The sequence below is a fragment of the Purpureocillium lilacinum genome (assembly GCF_023168085.1).
Source record: "Purpureocillium lilacinum CBS 284.36 DNA, scaffold_2, whole genome shotgun sequence".
Taxonomy (NCBI): Eukaryota; Fungi; Ascomycota; class Sordariomycetes; order Hypocreales; family Ophiocordycipitaceae; genus Purpureocillium; species Purpureocillium lilacinum.
The window spans coordinates 4,202,152-4,224,917 of record NW_027072112.1 but is presented as its reverse complement, the minus strand read 5'-3'; the positions used below and the strand labels follow the sequence as shown (position 1 = coordinate 4,224,917).

General features: G+C 59.3%; 6 protein-coding genes across 6 annotated transcripts; 4 read left to right on the top strand and 2 right to left on the bottom strand.

Moving 5' to 3' along the window:
* Positions 1–248: 248 nt before the first annotated feature.
* On the top strand, positions 249–1,913 carry PLICBS_003037 (GTP-binding protein rbg1; the record flags this gene model as incomplete). The annotated part of the gene is made up of 6 exons (XM_018322759.2): positions 249–269; positions 360–380; positions 580–862; positions 980–1,370; positions 1,459–1,705; positions 1,785–1,913. The coding sequence occupies 6 exons, from the start codon at positions 249–251 to the stop codon at positions 1,911–1,913; spliced, it is 1,092 nt and encodes a 363-aa protein (XP_018177989.2).
* A 7,908-nt stretch (positions 1,914–9,821) lies between these two features.
* On the top strand, positions 9,822–10,045 carry PLICBS_003036 (uncharacterized protein; the record flags this gene model as incomplete). The annotated part of the gene is made up of 2 exons (XM_065600133.1): positions 9,822–9,987; positions 10,041–10,045. 2 exons carry the CDS (start codon positions 9,822–9,824, stop codon positions 10,043–10,045), a joined length of 171 nt encoding a protein of 56 aa, XP_065456205.1.
* A 178-nt stretch (positions 10,046–10,223) lies between these two features.
* Positions 10,224–11,731, top strand: PLICBS_003035 (uncharacterized protein; the record flags this gene model as incomplete). The annotated part of the gene is made up of 2 exons (XM_065600132.1): positions 10,224–10,462; positions 10,519–11,731. 2 exons carry the CDS (start codon positions 10,224–10,226, stop codon positions 11,729–11,731), a joined length of 1,452 nt encoding a protein of 483 aa, XP_065456204.1.
* Positions 11,732–12,792: 1,061 nt separating this feature from the next.
* Positions 12,793–15,820, bottom strand: PLICBS_003034 (translational activator for mitochondrial COX1; the record flags this gene model as incomplete). The annotated part of the gene is made up of 3 exons (XM_065600131.1): positions 12,793–13,255; positions 14,454–15,207; positions 15,286–15,820. 3 exons carry the CDS (start codon positions 15,818–15,820, stop codon positions 12,793–12,795), a joined length of 1,752 nt encoding a protein of 583 aa, XP_065456203.1.
* Positions 15,821–16,645: 825 nt separating this feature from the next.
* PLICBS_003033 (translational activator for mitochondrial COX1) lies at positions 16,646–17,944 on the bottom strand (the record flags this gene model as incomplete). Its single annotated transcript, XM_018322756.2, has 3 exons — positions 16,646–16,673; positions 16,733–17,390; positions 17,449–17,944. 3 exons carry the CDS (start codon positions 17,942–17,944, stop codon positions 16,646–16,648), a joined length of 1,182 nt encoding a protein of 393 aa, XP_018177986.2.
* Positions 17,945–18,632: 688 nt separating this feature from the next.
* PLICBS_003032 (pre-mRNA-splicing factor rse1) lies at positions 18,633–22,564 on the top strand (the record flags this gene model as incomplete). The annotated part of the gene is made up of 3 exons (XM_018322755.2): positions 18,633–18,876; positions 18,940–21,046; positions 21,244–22,564. The coding sequence occupies 3 exons, from the start codon at positions 18,633–18,635 to the stop codon at positions 22,562–22,564; spliced, it is 3,672 nt and encodes a 1,223-aa protein (XP_018177985.2).
* Positions 22,565–22,766: the final 202 nt, after the last annotated feature.

Genomic DNA, 22,766 nt, shown 5'->3' with positions numbered 1-22,766 from the left:
ACTGACTGAGGGATGAGTGGCGGCCGACCCGACACCGCGAGAATGGAGGGTGCAACAAAAATTTGCCCCACCAAGCCCACCGGCCACCAAAAGATTGAATTCGCATCCAACATCCTCACCACCAGCATCACCACCACCCATCGACCCAGGGAGACGTCGCAGGGTCTCCCTCCTCCCCGATACCCCGCCAGAGAGAAACCACTTTTACCGAACCGCCGAGAGCCGCGTCTCTCCCTCAGTCGCCCAGCATGTCGACCACCGTGGAAAAGGTGAGCGAGCCCCCGCCGGACATACGGCCGAGCCGCGGGCGGCGGTGACGACACAAGGACGTGTCTCTGGGCTAACCATGGGCACGATAGATCAAACAAATCGAAGATGAGGTGCGTAGTAGCCCGCAGACCGAGCACACGACTGTTCCTCCACCTTGCCCCCCCCCTACGAGATAGAACGGACGGCCGAGCCGTTGTCCTACGGCCTCACGTGGGCGGGATGGGCACGGCGCGCGGACGCCCAACGAAACCATGATGATCGAGAACGCCATTTCTGACGCGAGCGCGCGCGCACGCACGATGCATACAGATGGCCAAGACGCAAAAGAATAAGGCCACGTCCTTCCACCTGGGACAGCTCAAGGCCAAGCTCGCCAAGCTGAAGCGCGAGCTGCTGACGCCGAGCGGCGGCGGCGGCGGCGGCGGCGCGGGCTTCGACGTGGCGCGCACGGGCGTCGCCAGTATCGGCTTCATCGGCTTCCCGTCGGTGGGCAAGAGCACGCTCATGAGCAAGCTGACGGGCCAGCACTCCGAGGCGGCAGCGTACGAGTTCACGACGCTGACGAGCGTGCCGGGGCAGGTCGTCTACAACGGTGCGTGGTTGTCATTGCCCCCTCCTTTCCCCGCGTTATACCTGCAGGGAGTATAGTGCCGGATGGATGGATGGCGGAGAGGCATGCTGTTGTGCTGACCATCGTTTGGCATCCTAGGCGCCCCCCTTCAAATCATCGACTTGCCCGGTATCATCGAAGGCGCCAAGGACGGCCGCGGCCGCGGTCGCCAGGTCATCGCCGTGGCCAAGACGTGCCACCTCATCTTCATCGTGCTCGACGTGAACAAGCCCCTGACGGACAAGCGCGTCATCGAGGCCGAGCTGGAAGGCTTCGGCATCCGAATCAACAAGTCGCCGCCTAACATCACCTTCAGGAAGAAGGACAAGGGCGGCCTCAACGTCACGAGCACCGTTCCCCTGACGCACATCGACCACGACGAGATAAAGGCCGTCATGAGCGAGTACCGCATCAATTCGGCCGACATCACGATCCGGTGTGACGCGACCGTCGACGACCTGATTGACGTGCTGGAGGCCAAGAGCCGGAGGTAAGATGAAACGGCCTCTTGTAACGCGCATAGGGGAAGCAGCTTCTGCGCCGCACCAAGCTTCAGCAACTGACTGTCACGCTTCCAGTTACATACCCGTCGTCTACTGCCTCAACAAGATCGACTCCATCAGCATCGAGGAGCTGGATCTCCTGTACCGCATTCCCAACGCCGTGCCCATCAGCTCGGAGCATGGCTGGAATATTGATGAGCTCATGGAGGCCATGTGGGACAAGCTGAGCTTGAAGCGTGTGTACACCAAGCCCAAGGGCAAGGCGCCCGACTACTCGGCGCCTGTGGTGCTTCGGGCCACAAGGTGCACGGTAGAGGACTTTGTGAGTCAACCCCCCATCCCCTTCTTTGGCCTGACATCCATTGCGGATTCCGCGTCTGACCGAGACATGTCCCGCCCAGTGTAACGCCATCCACCGGAGCATTGTGGAGCAGTTCAAGACGGCGATTGTATACGGCAAATCAGTCAAGCACCAGCCGCAAAGGGTCGGCCTTGCGCACGAGCTGGAGGACGAGGATGTTGGTGAGTGAACCCGTGCTTGGTGCACTTTCCGTCCGCTGCATACCCCTGAAGAAGTGGCAAAAACATACATATGCGGCGCGACAGATGCGCGGGCCGCGATGAGCGGGGGTTTCCCGTCTTCCCAAGATGCCATCCCGGTCGCTCGCGCGCGCGCGACATGCGCTCAATTCAACCGCTGCAGCAGCGCCGCCGTGTGGTCGCGCCGCGGCAGCTCCCCTGCTTTTCAGCTCGAGGAGACGGCCAAGATGACGACAGCGCTAACCCTCAGCAGTGACCATTGTCAAACGATGATTACATATGGCGAGCCATGGTGGGGGACTCCGCTGGACGATTGGGCGAGGCCGGGCTGGGGAAAGATTGCGACCACGGTGGTGCTGCGTCGGGATGCATCGAAGCCCGACCGTTGGCTGTGTGCCTGAAGGACTCGACCGGTGACGATCTCGTTTTTAGGGTTCATCAGATGCGATGGCGTCTCGGTCTCGGCAGGCCTGGCTTGCCTGCCTGGCTTCTGACTGACCTGGTCAATTGCGGCAGACAGCCCAAAAAAAAAGGGCGGCAGCGTGGCGGCATTTCGCCGACGGTCCACGCGATGGCGGGAGCCGTTGCGGCCGACCTCGACGGGGGATCCCAGTACCCTTGGGCTACTGTGGCACACGGGTACCACATTGACGACAATTTGGCAATTACTGCGAGGATCGACGACAGCGATCCCGGTGGGCTGCGTCTCTGGCAAGGACCAGGACGGGCGGGTCCGGATCCAGGACCGAAGTAGGGTTTAGACGGAGGTCGGAGCAGCGACTGATTGATACGCACGAAGTAGACGGACAATGTCAACTTCCAATGAGCTGGCCTCACCGGGCTTGACGCCGTTCAGCATGCAATGACGAGCTTGCGGCCACCATCGCGTGCCCCGAAGTCCATCCATCCAGGACCGACGCTGGGAGCAACTTGAAAGAGCAAGTCCATGCGGGGGCGCCACCATCTATGATGCGACACTGAACTGTAAAGAAGGGTGTACCACAGCCCAAGGCGAAGCGGGCCAGGGCAGGGCAAGGCGAGCCATCGGCAGGGACGGAGGGATCGTGTTCAAAGGGCCGTCGCCCATCGCCGCTGGCCCTGCATAGCCGAGGCCGCAGGTGCTGCGGCCGCTTCGCACCTACATACAGTCCGGCAGAAGTGGGTTGTTTGTAAAACGTGGGGTGGGCGAGAGACGTAGCTCTCGCCCTGTCAAGCACGCGCGGCGGGTGAACGGCGATGGACCGCCCTGAGGCGTCCAGGGAAGAGGACGGCAGATGTGTTGAGCGCCGAATGGGAGCAAGGCAGGCTAGCTGGCTTGCAGGATGCGGGCGCCTATCTAGAGAGAATACCCACCCGGGGATAACTCGCCATTGGCGACGCTCCGTATTAGCGGTCTGTCCGTGCTCGGCTGCTGATGAAGACGGGCCGCATCTCGGGCAAGTTTTTTTTTCCCACTTGGCCTCTTGCTTTGGTTGTGCCTGTTAGTGGTGGATCGGACCAGCGACGTCAGCCTTTCAGAGCGCCTGTCTTGCCGCCGAGGGGTTGCTCCGCTGCTCGAGGCGGTGGATGGCAGTGGGGTAGCACGAGAAGGGTGCGAGCGCGGCTCCTCTCCTCCCTCTTGGCTCAAGAACGGCAGAAATGGCGGCGCGGGATGTATTGGGGGCGCATGGGAAGTCGGAAGGCTGGCGGAGGATGCCATCTTCCCGACATTGAAGAGCGTAGGGGAGCAACCGAGGTTATCGCGGATGGACGGCGGACGGTCGTCGTCGAGCACGGTGGCCTGGGTCGGGCCGGCCATATTGGTGACACTGGTGATACAGCATTGGATTGCGAGACAATGGGGTCTAGGTCGCGGTTGTTGCAGCTGTTGAAGGGGGGGACGCATGCCGCCGCTAGCTTCCCGCGCCGGGCTGTGTGTTCTGGGCAGTGTGACGATGTGGAGGAGAAGAATGAGCGAGAGATGGGAAAGCGGTATTGGTAATGGAATAGGGGGCTTCTTGCCCGAGGTCCGTATGGTGGGACATGCTTGCCTTGGGTTCCAGCTTCCATGCAACTACCCCAGGTACGACATATAAGGTAGGTCAACAGGTGGAATGTTCCTACCTAGTACGTTAAAGGTACACTGTTGTACGTTTTCGTACATTATGAGGTACTTCTCACACCGTATTTATGTACAGTACCTGAAGTATGGACCGCCTCGTAGCTTCCGCGTCTGCAACTTATTCGCTACCGTCGTACTTGCTTGCATGAGTGGTATGGGAACGCCGGACGTGCACAAAGTACAGTGCGACGTACCGCGTATTTGACTCTGCAGGCAGGTTGGAAGAGGCACGACTACCCGTTTCCTTGGGGCGAGACGGGCAGTCGCGACTTGCCTTCCCGGACGACCTATGTACTAGGGTACCTCCCTTATTTGTGCAGCAGAGCAAATGCCGCAGGTGCCTGGTTTGGGCGAAGAAGGAACGATGAGGCGCCCCGCGAACCCCATGAACAGATATAGTTCTTCGGGACAGGCAGCCCAGGGCCAGAGTCAGCCCTGAGTAGGATTGCCGTACGATGACGCGCAGAAGCCACAAAGACTGGACCGGTACCATCGACATCATCAAGAGCACCGGCAGCAGAATCAGCTACAAGCCCGACCGTCCTGGCAGGCACGCCACGCGATCCGTGGCAATGTATGCGGCCTACAAGCCCGCCTCACCTTAGCCAGACGCAGGTCCAGCAGCATGCATCCCGCATTGCTCCATTCATTCGTCGTAGTTCCAAAAGAAACACGGCTGTCCTTCATCTGTCAGATCCCCCCGTCCCGTCTCGTCAGCTTTGTGGCACGTTCCGTGCAACTCATGACATGCTGGTGCCCAAGCGCTGTCAGCCACAACAGCATCGCAAAGCAAGACATGCCGCTGACGGTGACATGGCTGCAACGCACGCGAACGTCCAAGGCGGCATTCTGCACCGCTGGCGCCGGCCGTGTTGTTTGGAAGCACACGAACTGCCTGACGCCGCGCTGTACAGTCTGGGCGCTTCAATGAGCGCACCGCCAGCCGCGCTGCTTGACCAGTGGCATACGCACAGGTCCAAGGTCGGAGCCAGCCGACCATTGTGTGTGTCTCAGCTAAAGAAAGTGCGGGATGCCGGGCAGCCTCTGCTAATTTCCAACCAGCGGCGAGCTTTCCTCCCCCCTTCGCGGCACCAATTGGTCGTTCGCGGCGACCACAGCACCAGTCCAGACCAAGAAGTTTTCTCGCCATCCATTGCCATCTCCACGCAGGACACACACGGCAATGAATCCGGGCATCGTTGGTCGGTGCTGCTGTCTGCGGCGACCAATGTTTCCTTACCCTTGCCGCCGTCGGGGTTCATCGCGCAAGGCATGTCCCACGGCGGCGCTCGGTAGTTGGCTGACTTGCAACAGAGCACCGTTGCACCGTTCGATGTTTGAGGGCTTACACGCCGGAACCTTGATACCCACCGACGATGGCAGCGCAGATGTATGCCAAGGCGTCCAAATTTCAGCAGAGTCATCACGGGAGCCGCCTGCCGGCTTTGGCAAGTCAGGGACCGCGATGCCTGGCATATGGTAAGAAGGTGCCTAGCCGGAGCGGCATCCTGGATGGCACCGAGCTGGTCAAGGTGGCCCAAGCCGAGACCAATGCAGCAATGCAAAATCCTGGTGGTGCCGTGCTGGTGGAGCTCAGGCACCTGTCCCGTCTCATAACTTGGAAAACCTGCCGCCAGGGATCTTGCAGAACTGACCAACTGGAACCCCAGCCGGGGAGCGGAACTGCGTCTTCGCTTGGACGCACCCCCTCCGCCCAAATGTATCTGCTCTGACCCTGCAAGTGGACGGCTAGCCAGGGCACGGCACCATGTACGGGCTACTTCGTACGCAGAACAATCATATCGTCCCTACTCTGGCACCCTGCCCCTGGTATTCTGGTTCCTGTGCTAACCGGTACGGCCAACTACAAACTCAGACAAGCCTCACCGGCAGGTTCGTAACGATTGCTGCCCAACGAATTGCAGCACACTGCAGTGTTGTGCCTGTTCCCCGGGGCCGGAGATTACGTCGCGCGGTTTGCCAGTCACTAGAGGCCGCTGCTTTGAGTGGCGTGTGCCCCTGCGAGGGCCTCGTCGACACGCAACGGCTCCCGTCACGGATCGCCGCTTGTCATGTGCGGAAAGATCGATCCCTTGTGCCCTAGCCTCACATCCGCTGCAAGGAGAGAGGCTAGTAGCATCACTTGCGGATCGTGAAGCGAGACGCGACTCCAGCCAAGCTGCTGCAGATGATGCCTGCCCATAACAGACAAGGGCGGCACATTGGCGTTTCTGAGATGATGCCGGCGGCTTTTCCGCTACAGGGTCTAAGAGGTCGACATCAGAGATCCTGGCCGGTTCTTCCAACCCTTGCTGACTCGCAGTCTTGAAGACGCGCCGTCATTGTCGGGCATGCCTGACAAAATTTGGGATCATCCTGCTGGCACATTTCGTCTAGACTCTGCAAACTCTCACACAGGGACAAGGGTTCAGAATGAAGGTGCAGTACCTACGTATAACGGGACACCTTTGGGGTATGGGCCACCCAACGCCTGCACGAAGCTCGTCGTGCTGGATAGATGAAAGCCTTCGTCCGTTCCGGCAAGCCTGGCCGACGTCCATAAACCCGTCGTCGGATCTGCCGGCTGACGTGCTTGACCTATTCGGGCTTTCGGCAGACCAAAACCGGCTCGCAGCCAGGGAGATATGGGAGGATTCGGACGCAAGCCAGTAAGAACGTCCTGCTCCTTCGTGCGAAGACGCAATACGCCAGATCCTCAGAGCTTTGAGGTCAAAAAGACGCAAATGTTACCGGGTGCTTGACCAGAAAGGCAGGGCTATGAACCTGACCGCTCGTGCCCATGGCCGCCGCAGTCCGTTGCGGTCCGAACCGAACCCACCTCTGCGGGCTGATAATAACTCAAACCAGCCATCGACGGGCGGGAAGGCAGTCTACAGCGCTTCTGCTGAGCTGTGCCCATACGTTGCGCTTTAATTAGGTTGACACTTCTGATGTACAGCCCTGGTCGAGCACTGACATTTCGCGGGGACGAGGCTGAAGCCCGCTTGCAGGCGTGCCAGTGGATATTGCCCTCTTGACCTACAGCTCTGACGCCAAATGTGCCGAACGACAGGCTTTCGCACCAGTCCCAGTGCTCTGCTCTCCTCGGGAGTTGGTGTGAGAGCGCCAGAGGGGGCCCGCAGGACCCTCTGTACTCGTTGGTGCGCCTTCACAAGTGTTGTTGGGCGAGGCTCGATCTCCTGCTCGGCCCGGACCAACAGCGAGACGCGACACAGCGAGCAAGATACATGCTCCGCACATACATACCTCCATCACGGCGGGCCGAGAGCCGTCACGATTGCTTTGCCGGGAGCTCAGCCCGGGGCGCGTGGGCGCTGCCCACACTCATATCCGGCAAGACACGCCTCGTGGAGTTTCATGGACGAGGGATCATTAGCATGTCTTGGACCAGGCCGACGGCCATCCTCGGCGATTGCAACACGCAGACCGGGCGGCGCCTGGGCGTGGGCTGCTTCTAGTCCAAGGCATTCGACGGTGCGTGTGTCGTATCCGACTGTTAACCCATGGGAAGACGGGCGAATTGGTGGCTTTTCATGCTAGCAGACCGAGCGTTGCTGGCGCAGCCTTCCCTCCGCAGGCCGTCCATCGCACATCATTTGTCCAGGCCGGCCCTTCCTAACGGATGCGAGTGGGCACACCACCAGGACACACCCCTGTTCGCGCCGGCCGGGAGGGGTGGGTGGATGTGGATGGTGTGGATGGGGTGGTGTGCCCTGGCCGCTCTCTGCCCATGAGGATGTCAACGCCCGTCCTCGTCGGCCTTGCTCAGAAGGCGAAGAGGGAGGAGAGGCACAGGTCCGGGATCGAAATGCCTCATGCGCAGTGTGCCTTTCTTTTTGGCGAGGTCAGCTCCCACGCACACGCCTTCTCCCCCCACACTCTGACCTCATTCAGCCTTCCGGTGCGATGGGGTCGAGGCGAGGCAAATCAGACGGAACCTCCCCAACCCATGCTCGACGCAGTTGGGGGAGGGGGACTGGAGTGGTTAACAGACATCAGCGTTTGGGCCAGGCCAAAGAGGAGGAGACCCGTTGCCCGTCTTGCTGCTGATCGCTGGTGCCAGGGTCTGCCGCCGCCGCCGCCGCCATGACAGCCATGCGACATGGCCTGTCCGTCCACCCGTCCCTGACCTGGCTCTCCTACGAGGTACCACGAGCAGCGTTGCTTTTTCCCTGTATGAGGACATACATACATGACGGACAGTGACAGCGGTTCCGTTGGCCGCCCGGCAAGCTTATTGTCCCCCTGGTATGTGGACTTTGCGCAGGTCTGTGGTCGGATGCCGAAAGGCATGTCCCCGAGAGGCACGAGTATCGAATCGGGCTTCCTGAACCTGTCGATGAGGGACTCTCCAGAATCAATCCATCTCGTCGGGCCTCGCGGGCGAGATGCCAGATTCTTATTTGCCCGCCTTGGACAACCTCGTGGCCCCGTGGCCCCGTGGAGCTCTGGCCGATTGCTTGGGACGCTGTCCTGCACCCCAGCTCCGGCTCACGGAGGGATGGAGGCAGAGGTGCCTCTTGCGGGCGTCTGTGCCCTGTCCAATGGCTCACCCACGGCTCTTGTCCTGTCTTGTCATACCCTGGGAAAGCTGCCTTCTTCAGTCCAGCTTTCTCTCGCCTACCATCCACCATGACCCTTCGCCATTCACAGTGCCATAATGAGTAGCCTTCCCGTTAGATTCGATCCTACCCACCACACCAAGGACGCTTTCGCGTTAAGGCGTCTTTGTCCTCGTCCTCCCACACGCGCCCTGGCTTTGTCTCTTACACGCCCCCCTCAGTGCTCTCACCCCTCACCCCCAGGCTTGCCAGAAGCACCCCTGGCCGTCCTTGCGCATGTGCCTGTGGTACACTTGCAGTACATATGTACGACGGTCAACATCCGCCGCCTAGTTCTGTTTCCTCGCATACATTATGTAGCCCAATCCGTGGCGTCCTCTGGATCCAGCACAAAGACTGATAGCACTCTTCGACGGCATCTGCGCCTATGCACCCCATCCAAGGTCTGACATAGAATCAGTCTGCCTCCATGCGTCGCTCACCCTCCAAGGCCATCTACATCTACGAGTAGCTTCCTGTCAAGGATAAGAAGACGAGGGTCGTCGTCGAGAGGAGCTGCCGCCCTTCGACATTCCAACCACAGAGACGGTCTCAACACTGATTGCATATCTGCAGTCCCGCGGAGGCAGAGAGTTGCACAGGCTGAAGCGTCTGGGGCACCTTGGCCTCTGGCCCTGTTTCACACCGCGTGCTATTCCTTGACGGACAAGCAGCGCAGAACCATCCACCACATTTGACGTGCGCTGGCTTCCCGAGGTCACGTCCGGTCGCGCCGAAAGGACCACCGCCAAGCATCACCCTCTTTCCAGCAAGAAGACTTTATCGCCGCCAGAACTCTTGATCCGCGGAAGGACCTTTATCCTAAGCCATTCCAAACGAGTGCCTGGCAGGCGTTGGAGGTTGGCATTGGACAACCAGGCAGCCCGAGCCAGCCTTCTCCGCACTTGCCCGGCTGAAGTGGATAAGACGATGCGTTTCCTCGGCATTCTGCATTCGTGAGGTTCGTCCTCCTACCTGCCTTGCACCGTCTCGTCACCCTGCTTGCCGCGCCCTCTACCGCCTTCGGAGAAGATGCGAGACCAAACGCATGCCCTGTCGGCCTGTGGAGCAGTGTTTATTATTGCACGGAGCCGGTACTCGAGTTCGTGCTGACAATATGACAGTATTCTGCGTTTACATAACCTATCAACAGCGCGTCGGCCGTATGAAGCATGATGAACACAGATCTCGACGGGTCTGCTGCCATGGACCAGGACCCCAATATGGCCCAAACCAATGGTTATGGTAGCGACAACTGGGTCAGCTTGAGCCCCTATAGCCAGAGTCCATACGACAACAGCCCCATGAACGAATATGCCGGCTTTGGATTCGTCACTCAAGGTATACCGTCTGATCCTTTGCAGCGGATGCCACCACCAGGCTTGCCGCCGCAGCCTAATCAGCCGGCGGCTCCGGGGCATCACCACCACCACCACCACCACAGTCATCACCAGCTGATACACCCTGCCCCGTCACCGATGGTGCATCAGCAACTGCCCATGCTAAACACGGCATGGCCTAGCCAGCTGACGAACCCAACGCCAACGTCATCTGCGGGCAGCTACTCTGCAGCAGCGATGTCCATCACGCCTGTGTCCAGCGGCCCGTCTTCAACACCTGCCCCTTCTGCCTCAACGGCCCCAACAGCGACTACCGCGAAACCGAAGGCCGGAGAGACTTCCAAGCCGCCGCATCATGAGAAGCTGCCGCGGAAAACTCTGAGCGCAGAGCAGAAGAGGGCAATGTGCCTGTATCACGACGAGAATCCAGGAACAAAACAAGCGGATATCGGTGCGAAATTCGGCGTGGAGAGAAGGTGAAGATCTGCACTCCGTATGTTTCTCCTTGACTCCGCCTCTAACAGACTCGCAGCACGGTCTCAAAGGTGCTACGCCACCGGGATCAGTACCTCAAACGAGAACAAGACCCGGATTTTGCCGTGAAGCGCGCCAAAGGCAAGCATCCAGACTTTGACAGAACCCTCGGCAACTACGTTCGTCGGCAGCAGCAGCGAGGCTTTGACATCAAAGACGACGAAATCATGGAGCAAGCCAAGCTATTTGCCCATGCAAGCGGGAATCAGGACAATCTCTTGGGTACCCTGACAAGCAGCTGGCTCCAGAAATTCAAGCAGAAACACGGCATCGGCTCGGGACGCTTGATGCGGCGAGCATCCGAGACAAACATTCCGGACAGCGCGAGACTGTCGACAACGCTGACGGCTCTTAACAAGGGAGCGAGACCGAGCGGTCATGCGCCGGCGTCGCCGACCCAGCCCCTTTCCCCTCTCTCAGGAAGTCGCAGCGACGAAGACTTACACAAGGACACCATCGAATTCGAGTTCACGTACCGAGCGCACGGATCGCAGTCAAATACTTCGCTCTCAAGTGATGTCCGAGACCATGGCGCCACGTTTTCAGCCGGTGCCATCAGTCCTGCTGCGTCATTCAACTTCTCTCCTGATCCAAATGCCGGTGCCTTCACGGTTGATCATGCCATGCCACTGCAAGCAGGCGATGTCCCCGACTTCCATCATCGCGAGAAGCGAAGCAACACCTTCCCGTCCATTGACGTCAACTTTGTAAATCATGAGCAGGCACCCGTCACCGAACCAGTCACGGAACCAATGACTCCTCGACATCCCGCAGTCACGTCTGTATCGTCTTCTACTGTTCAGTCCCCAGCTACAGACGCGCGAAAGCAACCGTTCGCCATCAACACCGCCTTGACCTCGCCGCCACCACCGCTGCGTCGATCCAGCAGCAACTCCAGTATCACGGGCCGGTCATCTGGAACGCCCATAGCAGTTAGCGCTTTGTCAAATACACCGATTGAATCGTCTCCCGTCTCTCCAACGCACGAAGAGGCAAGGCAGGCGGCAAACACGCTCCTAAGCTACCTACAGCGGATGAACACCACGGGGCAGTTTGACCAAAGCGAATACCTTGCGTTGATACATCTCACCAAAAAACTCCAAGTCGGTCAAAATCAGGGCTCTCGTTCGTCGATCGGCGGGTTGTCAAGAATTCCCGAAGGGGATCACGAAATGCAGGCGACTTCTGACACGGCGATGGAGGTACGATGACCACGGCCATGGCCATGGCTGGTATACGACAGCGGATTTTATTGTCCCCTTTTCCCTTCTCTTATTAATGTGCTTTTGTAATTTTGCGCGCATTTGCTACTAGGCAGTTTGCCGCAGGTTGGCGTCATTGGCTTGCCTTCATTATCTGCGCACGGCATATTTGACAGGACACTGGTCTCGAGTCGGAGAAGGTTTCCCTAGCAGACGCCTCGGAACTTGCTTCTGCACTCGACAAGAACCAAAGCGATATTTTACGAGGGGCGGGCACGCAAGTACACGGGCGCGGCGGAAAGAAAATTCAACAGGAAAGAAAGGAGGCGACTCTACACACTCTGGCAACAGATTCATCGGCGACGAAATACCATCCACCACATAGGGACTTTATGAAACACACGGCGTGGAAACACATGTATCGATTTTTATCATTCAACTTTTATCACGTATACCCGAGTGTTTTACCTCCCATTGCATGCGAACTTGACTCCTCGCTTGGCATGATGCAGCACGACCACGCGCAAGGCTTGCGGTACTGGTTTGTGCGATGCGGGACTGCGAGGCGGTCTTGGCAGCAAATTCCATGGTGATTGTAATAGATGCCCGCACGAATAAGGCAGGCGTTTAAACAGCTTGCACGCGTGGCGTGCCCGGTAACTGGAATCGGCAACCGGGGTGGGAGACGGGGTGTTCTGCCCGCCCTCGTCGGTTCCCCTGCCGCCTCTCCGTCCCGGGACCTGGCTCTTTGATTTTTCGATGCCCTTTTCGCACGATCCGGTGGGGAGTCTCGTCCTGGAGACATGTGGACCGCGTTCACGCTCACGCGCCACGCGGTGCGGGCGGTCCCAAGGTCTGAGTTGAGTGAGGTGTTCGCCGGTCTGACTGACACGGTTTCACCAGGGGCCGGCAAGTCGCGAAACCGGGTTTTGGAAATTCCTACGGAGAGAAAATTGTGGGCTACGTACAAGGAAGGGGTATCTCAGCGCTTTCGTCGTCGTCAAAAACAGTAGCATGCGCGTCTCTCTCCAAACGGGGACGCTCCGTTCGTCGCATCCTGAGCCGCCAATCTACCCCAACCGCTCGTCCCACAGCTCCACGACGCCCTTCTCGCTGAGCTCGGGCATCAGCCTCAAGAGGATCAGCTCGAGGACGCTGTACAGGAGGTGCTTGTTGCAGTAGTCGTCGCCGAGGACCATGAGCAGGCCCTCCACCTCGTCGACCATGGCGTCCGCGTCCTTGTCTTGCTTGTCGCCAGGGCCAGGGCCAGACGAAGAAGGCCCAGCGGGCGTGGGCGGCGAGGAGGAGGCCAGGCGTCCGCAGAGGTACACTCTGGCCACGCCCCTCGGGACGAGGCCCAGAAGGGAGCTAGCGGCCCTGCGGCGGAGGGCTCGCAGTTCCGCGTCGGAAGATGGTGGGAACAGGGAGGGGGTGCCGGGGGCGTTGTTGGGGAAGAGGACGCCGCGAAGGGAGCGGAGGGCGGGCGACAGGTGGACGGGCGAGAAGAGGCTCTGGATCTGGCGGGATAGCAGCCTGCGGAGCGGAAGAGAGAAGAGAGGGAAACTAGTTAGCTTTCAGTCGTAGCGGGGAGACAACAAAGGAGTTCGTTCCTGTGCGTGCGTGTCTCGCATCGGGACGCGGGAAGGGAAGGGACGGCACGGGCGGGCTGGCGGATGATAGCACGGGCGGCAACAAGGCTACCCGAGCCGCTTGGCCAGGGGTTCTGCAACAGAGGAAGGGAGCTCCCGGGCGTTGGCGCAGGTTCGAGTGCGGGGAGGGAGTGACGATTTCTTGCCTCGTGCAGCCCCTTGCGGTTGGCTTTGCTTGCTAGCAGCAGACAGGTGAGGGATGGCGCTCAGCCCAGGTGAAGGGGAGGTGTGGTGGCATCGCCACGGCCGGTCCAGGACGGGCCCTTGGGCCGCAAGCCTTGCCATGCATGTCTGAAAGCCACTCGGCGTCCAAGAAGGTCATTGAGCAAACAGCCCGTGGGCGCTGCGCCGCACGATAGGACAGACATTTGACGCAGTCAATAAGATTGCCGGGCCGTGTGACGGTAGCTCGTCGTCCTCATCGAGAGCAAGACTCCGCAGCGGATGGGTCGCCTGGCGCGGCAAGAGACGGCGGAATTGAAGCGACATGTGCGCCTGGCGATGCGTCTGCGATGGCCATGCGGAGCCAAATAACACGCTTGCGCAGCGACCCCCCCGGTCGACGCGGGCGCGTAAAGGCCGTCTTGGTGCCGTGACTGGCTCGGGGGCCGACACACCAACTCCATCAATTGCAGACCAAAATCGCAACTTCAAGCTGCAATTGGTCAAGCGGCTTTGGACTGCGACCAGACAGAGCCGGCCGATCTGGGGAGGGGGAAACTTGCCTGCGTCGCCTTACCATTTCGCCGAGGCCGCGCTCGCGATGCGAGTCACAGCCGGCCATCCAACAGCCAGCTCGCCAGGGAGCACCCCGCCGGGAAGACTTGCTACGGAGACTCCGAGGGGGCGTCTTGGATGGGCGGGTAGGAAGCTGGGTAAGGGTGACGGGCGAGGCACGCCCCGGTCCGAAGCGCGAACAGAAGAAGCTCGCTTGAGCTCGAGAGAGGTCCAGTGACACTGGCGCCATGCGAGGTGATGAGCAAGGATGGACGGTGCCTTCCTAAGCAAGGAAAGAGGAAGGCCATGTGGCAGTTTCGTCGTCACAAGAATGAGGAGAGACGAGAGGTGATTTGCGCTCTTACCTGTCAAGAGTGCTGTTCAAGCCCGCGACGCGGCCAGGCCCTCGCGTGGCCCCCAGCTGCATCAGCGATAGGATGCCACCCAGCCAAGGCATCCTCGTATGGATCTCCACCAGGTTTCCCACGCAGCGCCAGGCGCTGAACTCGAGGATGGGGACCTTGGCTGCCGCAGGTGCCTCGTGATGCTGATCCTCGATGGTGGCTTGGTTCCGTTCTGGCCTGTCTGGGTCTTCGATAACCCTCCTCGGCGGCAACGACGTAGACATGGCAATCGCTCCTGCCAGCAGCCGAATGGAGGTGATGAATATGAACACCAGCTGTATGATCCACAGGAAAAGGCCCTGGACGGACCAGTTGTATCGCTGTTTCGGTGGGCCCTCGGCACTATGTGTGTGCGGTCCCGACACTATTCTCTGTGCAGTTCGGTCTTTCTTCTCCTCTATAACGCGGGCGAGGATACATATGCATTCGAAAAGAAGCCACGGTTGTGTCGTCTTGTTGCCGATGAGGTTACCGATGATAAGCTCCGAGAATATCTGTCCGACCAGGGCGGTGAGGCACGGGTTCTCGAGATCCTCGGTGGGCAGCAGGACGGCCAGCACTGCTTGGACGAGCAGCTGTCGATACACCGCCTCGTTTTCTAGCTGTTCGGATGTCGAGCCTGGAGCGTCTTCGGGGTGAGGTACCGGCGAGAGAAAGGGCAGCGGCCAGAGAGCATGAAAGGCTTCGCGAGGGTCCACGACGAGGGGCGGCTGCACTAACGGCTGGTGTGACACACGATATGCTTCGTTCAAGGTCAGTCTCTCCTCCCGACACGTGGTATGGGCCTGCTCACTCGATATGTGCTTGTCGATGACCTCTGGTATCTCGTTGAACACGAGGCTCTCCAGGTCAAGCTTCCGCAGCCTCTGCTCCAAGGCCCTGGTGCAGTGCGCTATGGTATGGATTATCTCGGCGAGAAAGGCCTCGTCGGTCGTGATCTTGCCGTACCAACTCTGCACAAACTCCCGCAAGATGATGGCGAGAAAGGCATACAGCTGCAGGTCGACGTCGTTGCGGCTCGTCAGCGGCGGCAGGAGCTCGTCAATGGGCGTCTGCACATCGCGACCCTTGTCTCCAGACTGCTGGGAGCAGAGGACCCGCCGAATGAGGGCCTGCGTTGCGCGGTCGGATAGCGGATCTATCGTTGGCGGTCGGTTGGATCGACGGTCGCGGTCGCCGCCGCGTTCACCTGACGGGGCCCCCGGCGCGAGGGCATTGCCAGAGGCCGGTTGCTGCTTGAGCCGAGGCGTGCCAGCTCGAGCTGGCGGGGGCGGCGGCGAGGAGGCGGCCGCTGGGCTATCCGGCGATACGGCGGACGCGACGCTCATTTGGAGGGTGTTGCGGCGGGAGCAGCCGGCCCATGCATGGCAAAGAACAAAGCGGCGGCGGGCGAGACGATGAGATGTTGTCGTCAGTCGTCGTTGTCGTTGTCGGACGGGGATGGACGTCGTTGGCACAAGGTTGCAGTAGGCTGGCACGGTCGCCGTTTGGGCCGAAGCTCGCAGGATGTCCGCGGGGGTTTGGCAACGCCCCGACGTTGCAGTGGCGCGAGCTGCCCGCTGAACCGTGCGCGCTCGTCTCCAGGGCTGCTGGCGGGGGGCCCGTGGCGGTTCTGCACAACCCGGGCGGGCTCCTGCCCGGAAGTGGCACGGGGCCTCCAGCTGGAGCTGGAGAGCTGCCGGGGGGTGTGGCGCCAACGGGGGCACGGCCACAGGGCAAAAATGACGACCAAATGACGCGCCTCAGGGCCTGCGCTGCAGTGAGCTCCCGCGTGGCTGCAGCCCCTGCGGCCCGCCCCGCGGCGCCTGCCCGCCTGGCCGGTAGGGGACCAATTCCCATCAACCTACCCCATGTCCGTCGTTGCATCTCGACTGCATTAAGCAGCTCCATGTCGGCATCAACTTGTGCAAATCTTGCAGCGGCGCCATACCCAGCGCGTCCTCGGGGACAGGGACCGTCTGCACCTCGTGCATCATAGTACAAGTGCAATCCAGAAGTGAACGCGAGAAGTTGAATATGTTCTTAATCGAGCGATGCCCAGGCCTCCTTTCGCCGTCTATCTTGACTGTTGATACACGTTGTCATCTTCGTACATTTACAGCGCAGCAACCGTATTCTGGCCGCCACGGCCATCTCCCTGAGTCCGCACACGTCTATTCTTCCTTTGTTGTCGTCTCATATCTGCGACACATCGTTAGAATTCTCGCACCACTTAACGTTGGTATTCAGCAGCGACGTACCTCTTGCCACGGAACGCCCACACTCCCCAATTGCCGCAGCTGACGTCCTGGGGGTCCATGTCGTTCAGGTCCCACCGCAAGCTTCGGAAAATGTTCTCTCCCGGCTCCAAAAGCACATCAAACTCTCCCTTGGACTTCTTGTTCACCCACTCGACGTCCCGCTCCAGGTCGAACTGCGTGTATCCGGTGCTGATAATGGGAACCTTCGTCTCCAACAGAAGCGGCAGCGTCTCTTCCCACTCGTGGCTGCTCGCCGGATGGCCCAGTCCGGGGTGGAAGAGAACGAAGCAGTCAAAGTACGGATCATACGGCGCAAAGTGACCCGTCTTGTGCAGAGTGTGATAGTAGTCGACGATGGTGCTTATCTTCATCTTGTACCAGACACGGTCCTCGACGATGGCCCCGAAGGGGTTCGAGGCCGTTCGTTCCGGTAGCGGGAACTCGTCATCTCGATTCGCCATGCTCTCAGGTCCGATGAAAATGAGATGGAGCTTAGACTCGGGGAAGAGGTGAGCCAATTGCACCCACGCGGGCCGTGGGAGCGACGACTCAGCTCGAGCGCCGAGAATGAAGACTCGCACCGGTGGCGGCTCTGGTCGCAGCTGGTTAACACCAGGGCCGCGGCCGGCCTTTGGAGGATGCAAGTTGTAGCGCAAAGCTACGGTCGTGTCAGCCTTTTGGTTGCTGCAGCGCTCAACTCTCGACCGTTCACTTACCACTGAAGCTCTTCAAGCCTTCCGTTGTCAGGCGCTCGCCCTTCTTGATAGTGTATGGGCTCAGCTCATGGAGGACGCTGCCAATTGTAATCGGATACGTGAGGAGCCGTGTAATTTGTCTCATAGAACGGTCCGAGTTGATGGCCTCGAACTCTCTCGTATACATGAACGTATCCCAGTTGGTCATGTTGACTGCGGCCTCGTCCAGCTGCAGGTCGGGCAGAGTCGCCTCGTGGAATACTCGCCCCGATCGAAGATCATGATCATCCTCGTTGATCTGACGCAGAGTGTCGCAGATCTTCAGGTGCTCTTCATAGTGGTCCATCCAATGCTCCTTGCTGCAATAGACGGGGAAGCCACAGTCGGGGCACTCAAAGTCCACGTGGGCTGGAGGCATGTTGCCGCTCGTTACTTCGGGGGCCTCGGAGCCGGGGGCCACTGTCGGCAGCTTGGTAGGCTTATGATCCGGGTGCGGGCAATATGCGTGCTGCTTCATGAAAGCCGCGCGACGTCGAAACTCGGGGACGGGCGATGACGAGAACGGATGAAATAAGTCGTCTTGGCTGAGTCTCAAACGCGCCGGCTGAGCCGGCTCATGTGCAGCGGCAGCATCGGTGCGCGAGCCAGCGCTCGAATTGAAGGACCTGACGGCGCTCGAGGCGCTCTCCTTGTCGGCGGCTTGCGCTGTCGTGGCTCGAGTCGTGCATGAGTGGTGATGCCGAGCGAAAGGCGCCGTAGGGGCTCGCATCCACGGCCTCGCGGGCTGCCGGGTGGCGGCGGCTTGCCTGCGCAGAGATGCAGAGCAGCGCCCGCACAAGCTGTGCGCCGCCTTTCGCAGTGTCGGCTCCATGGTTTCCACGGATGAACAGACAAGGCTGCGCAGGGACAGGATGGTGGCAGTTCGTTGCCAGCCGTGGGCAGACAATTTCGAGGAGCTCGGGCCACATTGGGACTGGCGGGCCGGCCGCATTAATGGTTCCTCCAGCGCCCCGAACAGCTGCACCAAACTTTTTGAGCTCCATCACACCTCCATTCAATCCACTTCTCCGTGCACCGGACTACGGGTTTGCAACCTCATCAAAACACCACAACACTGCACCCCCGCGATAGAGCGAGTCCTCACCGGCAACCCCAACCCGCTCCCGCAAAGCCGCGCAGGCTTAAACTGCGCCCAGACAAGGATCATGGCGACCACCTCGAACATGTTCCTGTACTCGCTGACGATCCAGCCGCCAACCCACGTCGTCCAAGCAGTCCTGGGTCAGTTTGGAGGTACCCGCGAGCAGCTCATCGTCACCGCCTCTGGCTCGCGCTTGAACCTTCTGCGGCCGGACCCCAACCTGGGCAAGGTGTACACCGTTCTCAGCCATGATGTCTTTGGCATCATCCGCTCCCTCGCGCCGTTTCGCGTCACGGGCAGCAACAAAGGTCCGTCTCCTGATTCTGGCACAACGCGTCGCATGGCTCTCAATGCTGACCGAAAGCCTGCAGATTTTCTCATCGTCTCATCTGACTCTGGACGAATTACCGTCGTCGAGTATCTGCCCGAGGAGAATCGATTTTCGCGAGTCCACATGGAGACGTACGGCAAGTCCGGCGTCAGACGGGTCGTTCCAGGCGAATACCTCGTCTGTGATCCCAAGGGCCGCGCGTTTCTCGTTGCTTCGATAGAGAAGAACAAGCTTGTCTACATCCTCAACCGCGTTTCGGGCGCCACCAACCCCGACGGCAACCTGGCTGCCGAGTTGACCATCTCGTCACCGCTTGAAGCCCATAAGCCTCGAGTCTTGGTTCTCTCCATGGTCGCGCTCGACGTTGGCTATTCAAACCCTGTTTTCGCCGCCCTCGAGATCAACTGCTCCGCTCTCGACCCCGATGCTAGTGAGGAGGCCCTCGATGAAGTCCAGACACAGCTTGTGTACTATGAGCTGGACCTGGGTCTCAACTACGTTGTGCGCAAGTGGTCGGAGCCCGTCGATCCTACGGCGTCGATGCTTTTCCAGGTTCCCGGAGGCCAGGATGGCCCAAGCGGTGTTCTGGTCTGCGGCGAGGAAAGCCTCACGTACATGCACAGCAATCAAGAGCCGCTGCGCATTGCGATCCCCCGTCGCAGAGGAGCAACCGAGGACCCCAACAGGAAGCGTTCCATCGTCTCTGGCATCATGCACAAGCTCAAGGGCAGCAGCGGCGCGTACTTCTTTCTCCTGCAGACCGAAGACGGCGACCTTTTCCGCGTCACGATGGATATGATCAAGAATGACGACGGCAAGGCAACGGGAGAGGTGAGGAAGCTCACCATCAAGTACTTTGATACCGTTCCGGTTGCGTCCAGCTTCTGCATCCTGAAAAGCGGCTTCCTCTACGTTGCGAGTCAGTTTGGCGACCCTTGCTTCTACCAGTTCGAGAAGCTCGGAGACGACGACGACGAGCTCGAGTTTACCAGCGACAACTTCCCCGTGGATCCGCAGGCACCCTATGACCCAGTCTACTTCCATCCCCGACTTGCAGAGAACATAACCGTGTTCCAAAAAATCCCCTCCATGAACCCTCTCTTGGACTGCAAGGTCGCAAACTTGACAGGCGAGGATGCGCCACAAATCTATACAATCTGCGGCAACGGAGCACGAAGTTCTTTCCGCATGCTTCGGCACGGACTGGACGTTACGGAGATTGTCGGCTCTGAGTTGCCTGGAGCGCCAGTCGCGGTCTGGACCCTCAAGTTGCACCGAGACGACCAGTACGATGCGTACATTGTCCTTTCATTTGGCAATGGCTCCCTGATTCTCAGCATTGGAGAAACGGTGGAGGAAGTCAGCGACTCGGGCTTCCTTACAACCGTCCCCACCCTCGCAGCGCAGCTCCTCGGCGACAATAGCTTGCTTCAGGTCCATCCCAAGGGCATTCGGGTCGTACGCAACGGCCAGGCCTCCGACTGGGAAGTGCCGCAGCACCGTTCAATCGTCGCTGCAGCGACCAACTCCAAGCAAGTCGCCGTTGCTCTCAGCTCTGGAGAAATCATCTATTTCGAAGCGGACGATGAGGGCAACCTCAATGAGTTCGAAGAACGCAAGGCCATGTCTGGAACCGTCACTGCGCTTAGCTTGGGCGACGTGCCGGAAGGCCGAATCCGCAGCTCCTTCCTGGCAGTCGGTTGCGACGATTGCACGGTCCGCATCCTCAGTCTGGATGCCGGCTCTACATTGGAGAGCAAGTCTGTGCAAGCCCTGACCGCAGCCCCCACATCTCTTGCCATCATTACCATGGATGATTCCTCGTCGGGAGGCTCAACACTTTATCTCCATATTGGCCTGTACTCAGGGGTTTACCTGCGTACAGTCATCGACGAAGTCTCAGGCGAGCTGACTGACACTCGTCAAAAGTTCCTCGGCCCGAAGCAAGTCAAGCTGTTCCAACTCACTGTCGAGGGCAAGACCTGTGTTCTGGCCTTGAGTTCACGACCATGGCTCGGCTATCCTGATCCCATCACCAAGAGCTTTGTCATGACCCCGTTGAACTTTCCCGAGCTGCAGTGGGGCTGGAACTTCCAGAGCGAGCAGTGCGAAGAAGGTCTCGTGACGATTCACGGCCAAGCGTTGAGGTGAGTGCATTGCTCTCTTAGTCTTTCCTTTTTGATATTCGTGCTCTACATGATGATACCATGGGATCCTACGCCCTCGGGCAATGAGGCCATTTTACGCATTTATTCCAATTGTTCCTACTGAAGAGCAAACCTTTCCCCTTCACTTCTATTCCTTGCACGCGAAACGCTGTTCCAGGCGCTAACGCGGATAATAGCATCCTCTCGATCGAACGTCTGGGCGACACAATCAGCCAAAAGGCTGTGTCCCTGACATATACGCCCAGAAAGCTCATCAAGCACCCGGAGGTGCCCATCTTCTATACCATCGAGGCCGACAACAACACGCTCTCGCCAGATCTCCGTGAGAAATTACTTGCGGACCCAGCCGCCGTTAACGGCGATGCGGCCGTCCTGCCCCCAGCGGAGTTCGGGTACCCCAAGGGAAATCGTCGCTGGGCGTCCTGCATCAGCGTCATCGACCCCGTTTCCGGCGACGAGCCACAAGTGCTGCAGACACTGGAGCTCCAAGACAACGAGTCTTTCATCAGTGCCGCCATCGTTCCGTTTGCTAGTCAGGATGGTGAGCACTTCCTTGTCGTGGGAACGGGCAAGAATGTCGTCGTGAATCCCAAAAGCTTCACGGAGGCCTACATCAGCATCTACCGCCTGGGCAATGATGGACGTGAAGTCGAATTTGTCCACCGAACGACAGTCGAGGACCTCCCTATGGCTCTGCTTCCATTTCAAGGGAAACTCTTGGCCGGCATTGGCAAGACGTTGCGGATATACGATCTGGGCATGAGGCAGCTGTTGCGGAAAGCCCAGGCCGAAGCATCGCCTCGACAGATCGTGTCGCTCAACACCCAGGGCAACCGAATCGTCGTTGGTGACGTCCAGCATGGCATGACGTACGTGGCGTACAAGCCGGCATCCAACAAGTTGATACCGTTTGTGGACGACACCGTTGCGCGATGGACAACTTGCACGACGATGGTGGACTACGAATCGGTGGCCGGGGGCGACAAGTTTGGCAATATCTGGATCGTGAGATGCCCAGCCAAGGCCAGCGCGGAAGCGGACGAAGAGGACACGGGAGTCCACCTGCTGAATGCCAGAAGCTACCTCCATGGCACCGCCAATCGTCTCGATCTCATGTGCCACTTTTACACTCAGGATATCCCGACGAGCGTTGCCAAGACTAGTCTGGTTGTTGGCGGGCAGGAAGTGCTGCTTTGGAGTGGGCTCATGGGCACGCTCGGTGTTTTCATCCCCCTCATCAGCCGAGAGGATGCCGATTTCTTCCAGAGCCTCGAGCAGCATCTGCGCACCGAAGACCCGCCGTTGCTGGGCCGAGACCACCTGATGTATCGGGGCTACTATGCGCCTGTAAAGGGCGTCATCGACGGCGATCTCTGCGAGAGATACAACCTGCTGCCCAACGACAAGAAGATGATGATTGCTGGAGAGCTCGACCGCTCCGTGCGGGAGATTGAGCGGAAGATATCCGTAATGCGCTTCAATCTGCCACACCCCTAGAAGAGTGCTGACAAAGCCAATCAGGATATCCGAACGCGGGCGGCGTTCTAGAGACCCTATCCCAGAGTCTGTCATCGTCATCTGTGCGAGGCGATGTGTACGAATTATGTATTGTCGTTATGTGCCGAATCGGCCACGACCTTCGAATATGTACGACGCAACAATCCCTCAATGCGCAGGGAATACCATCCAAAGTCTGGAT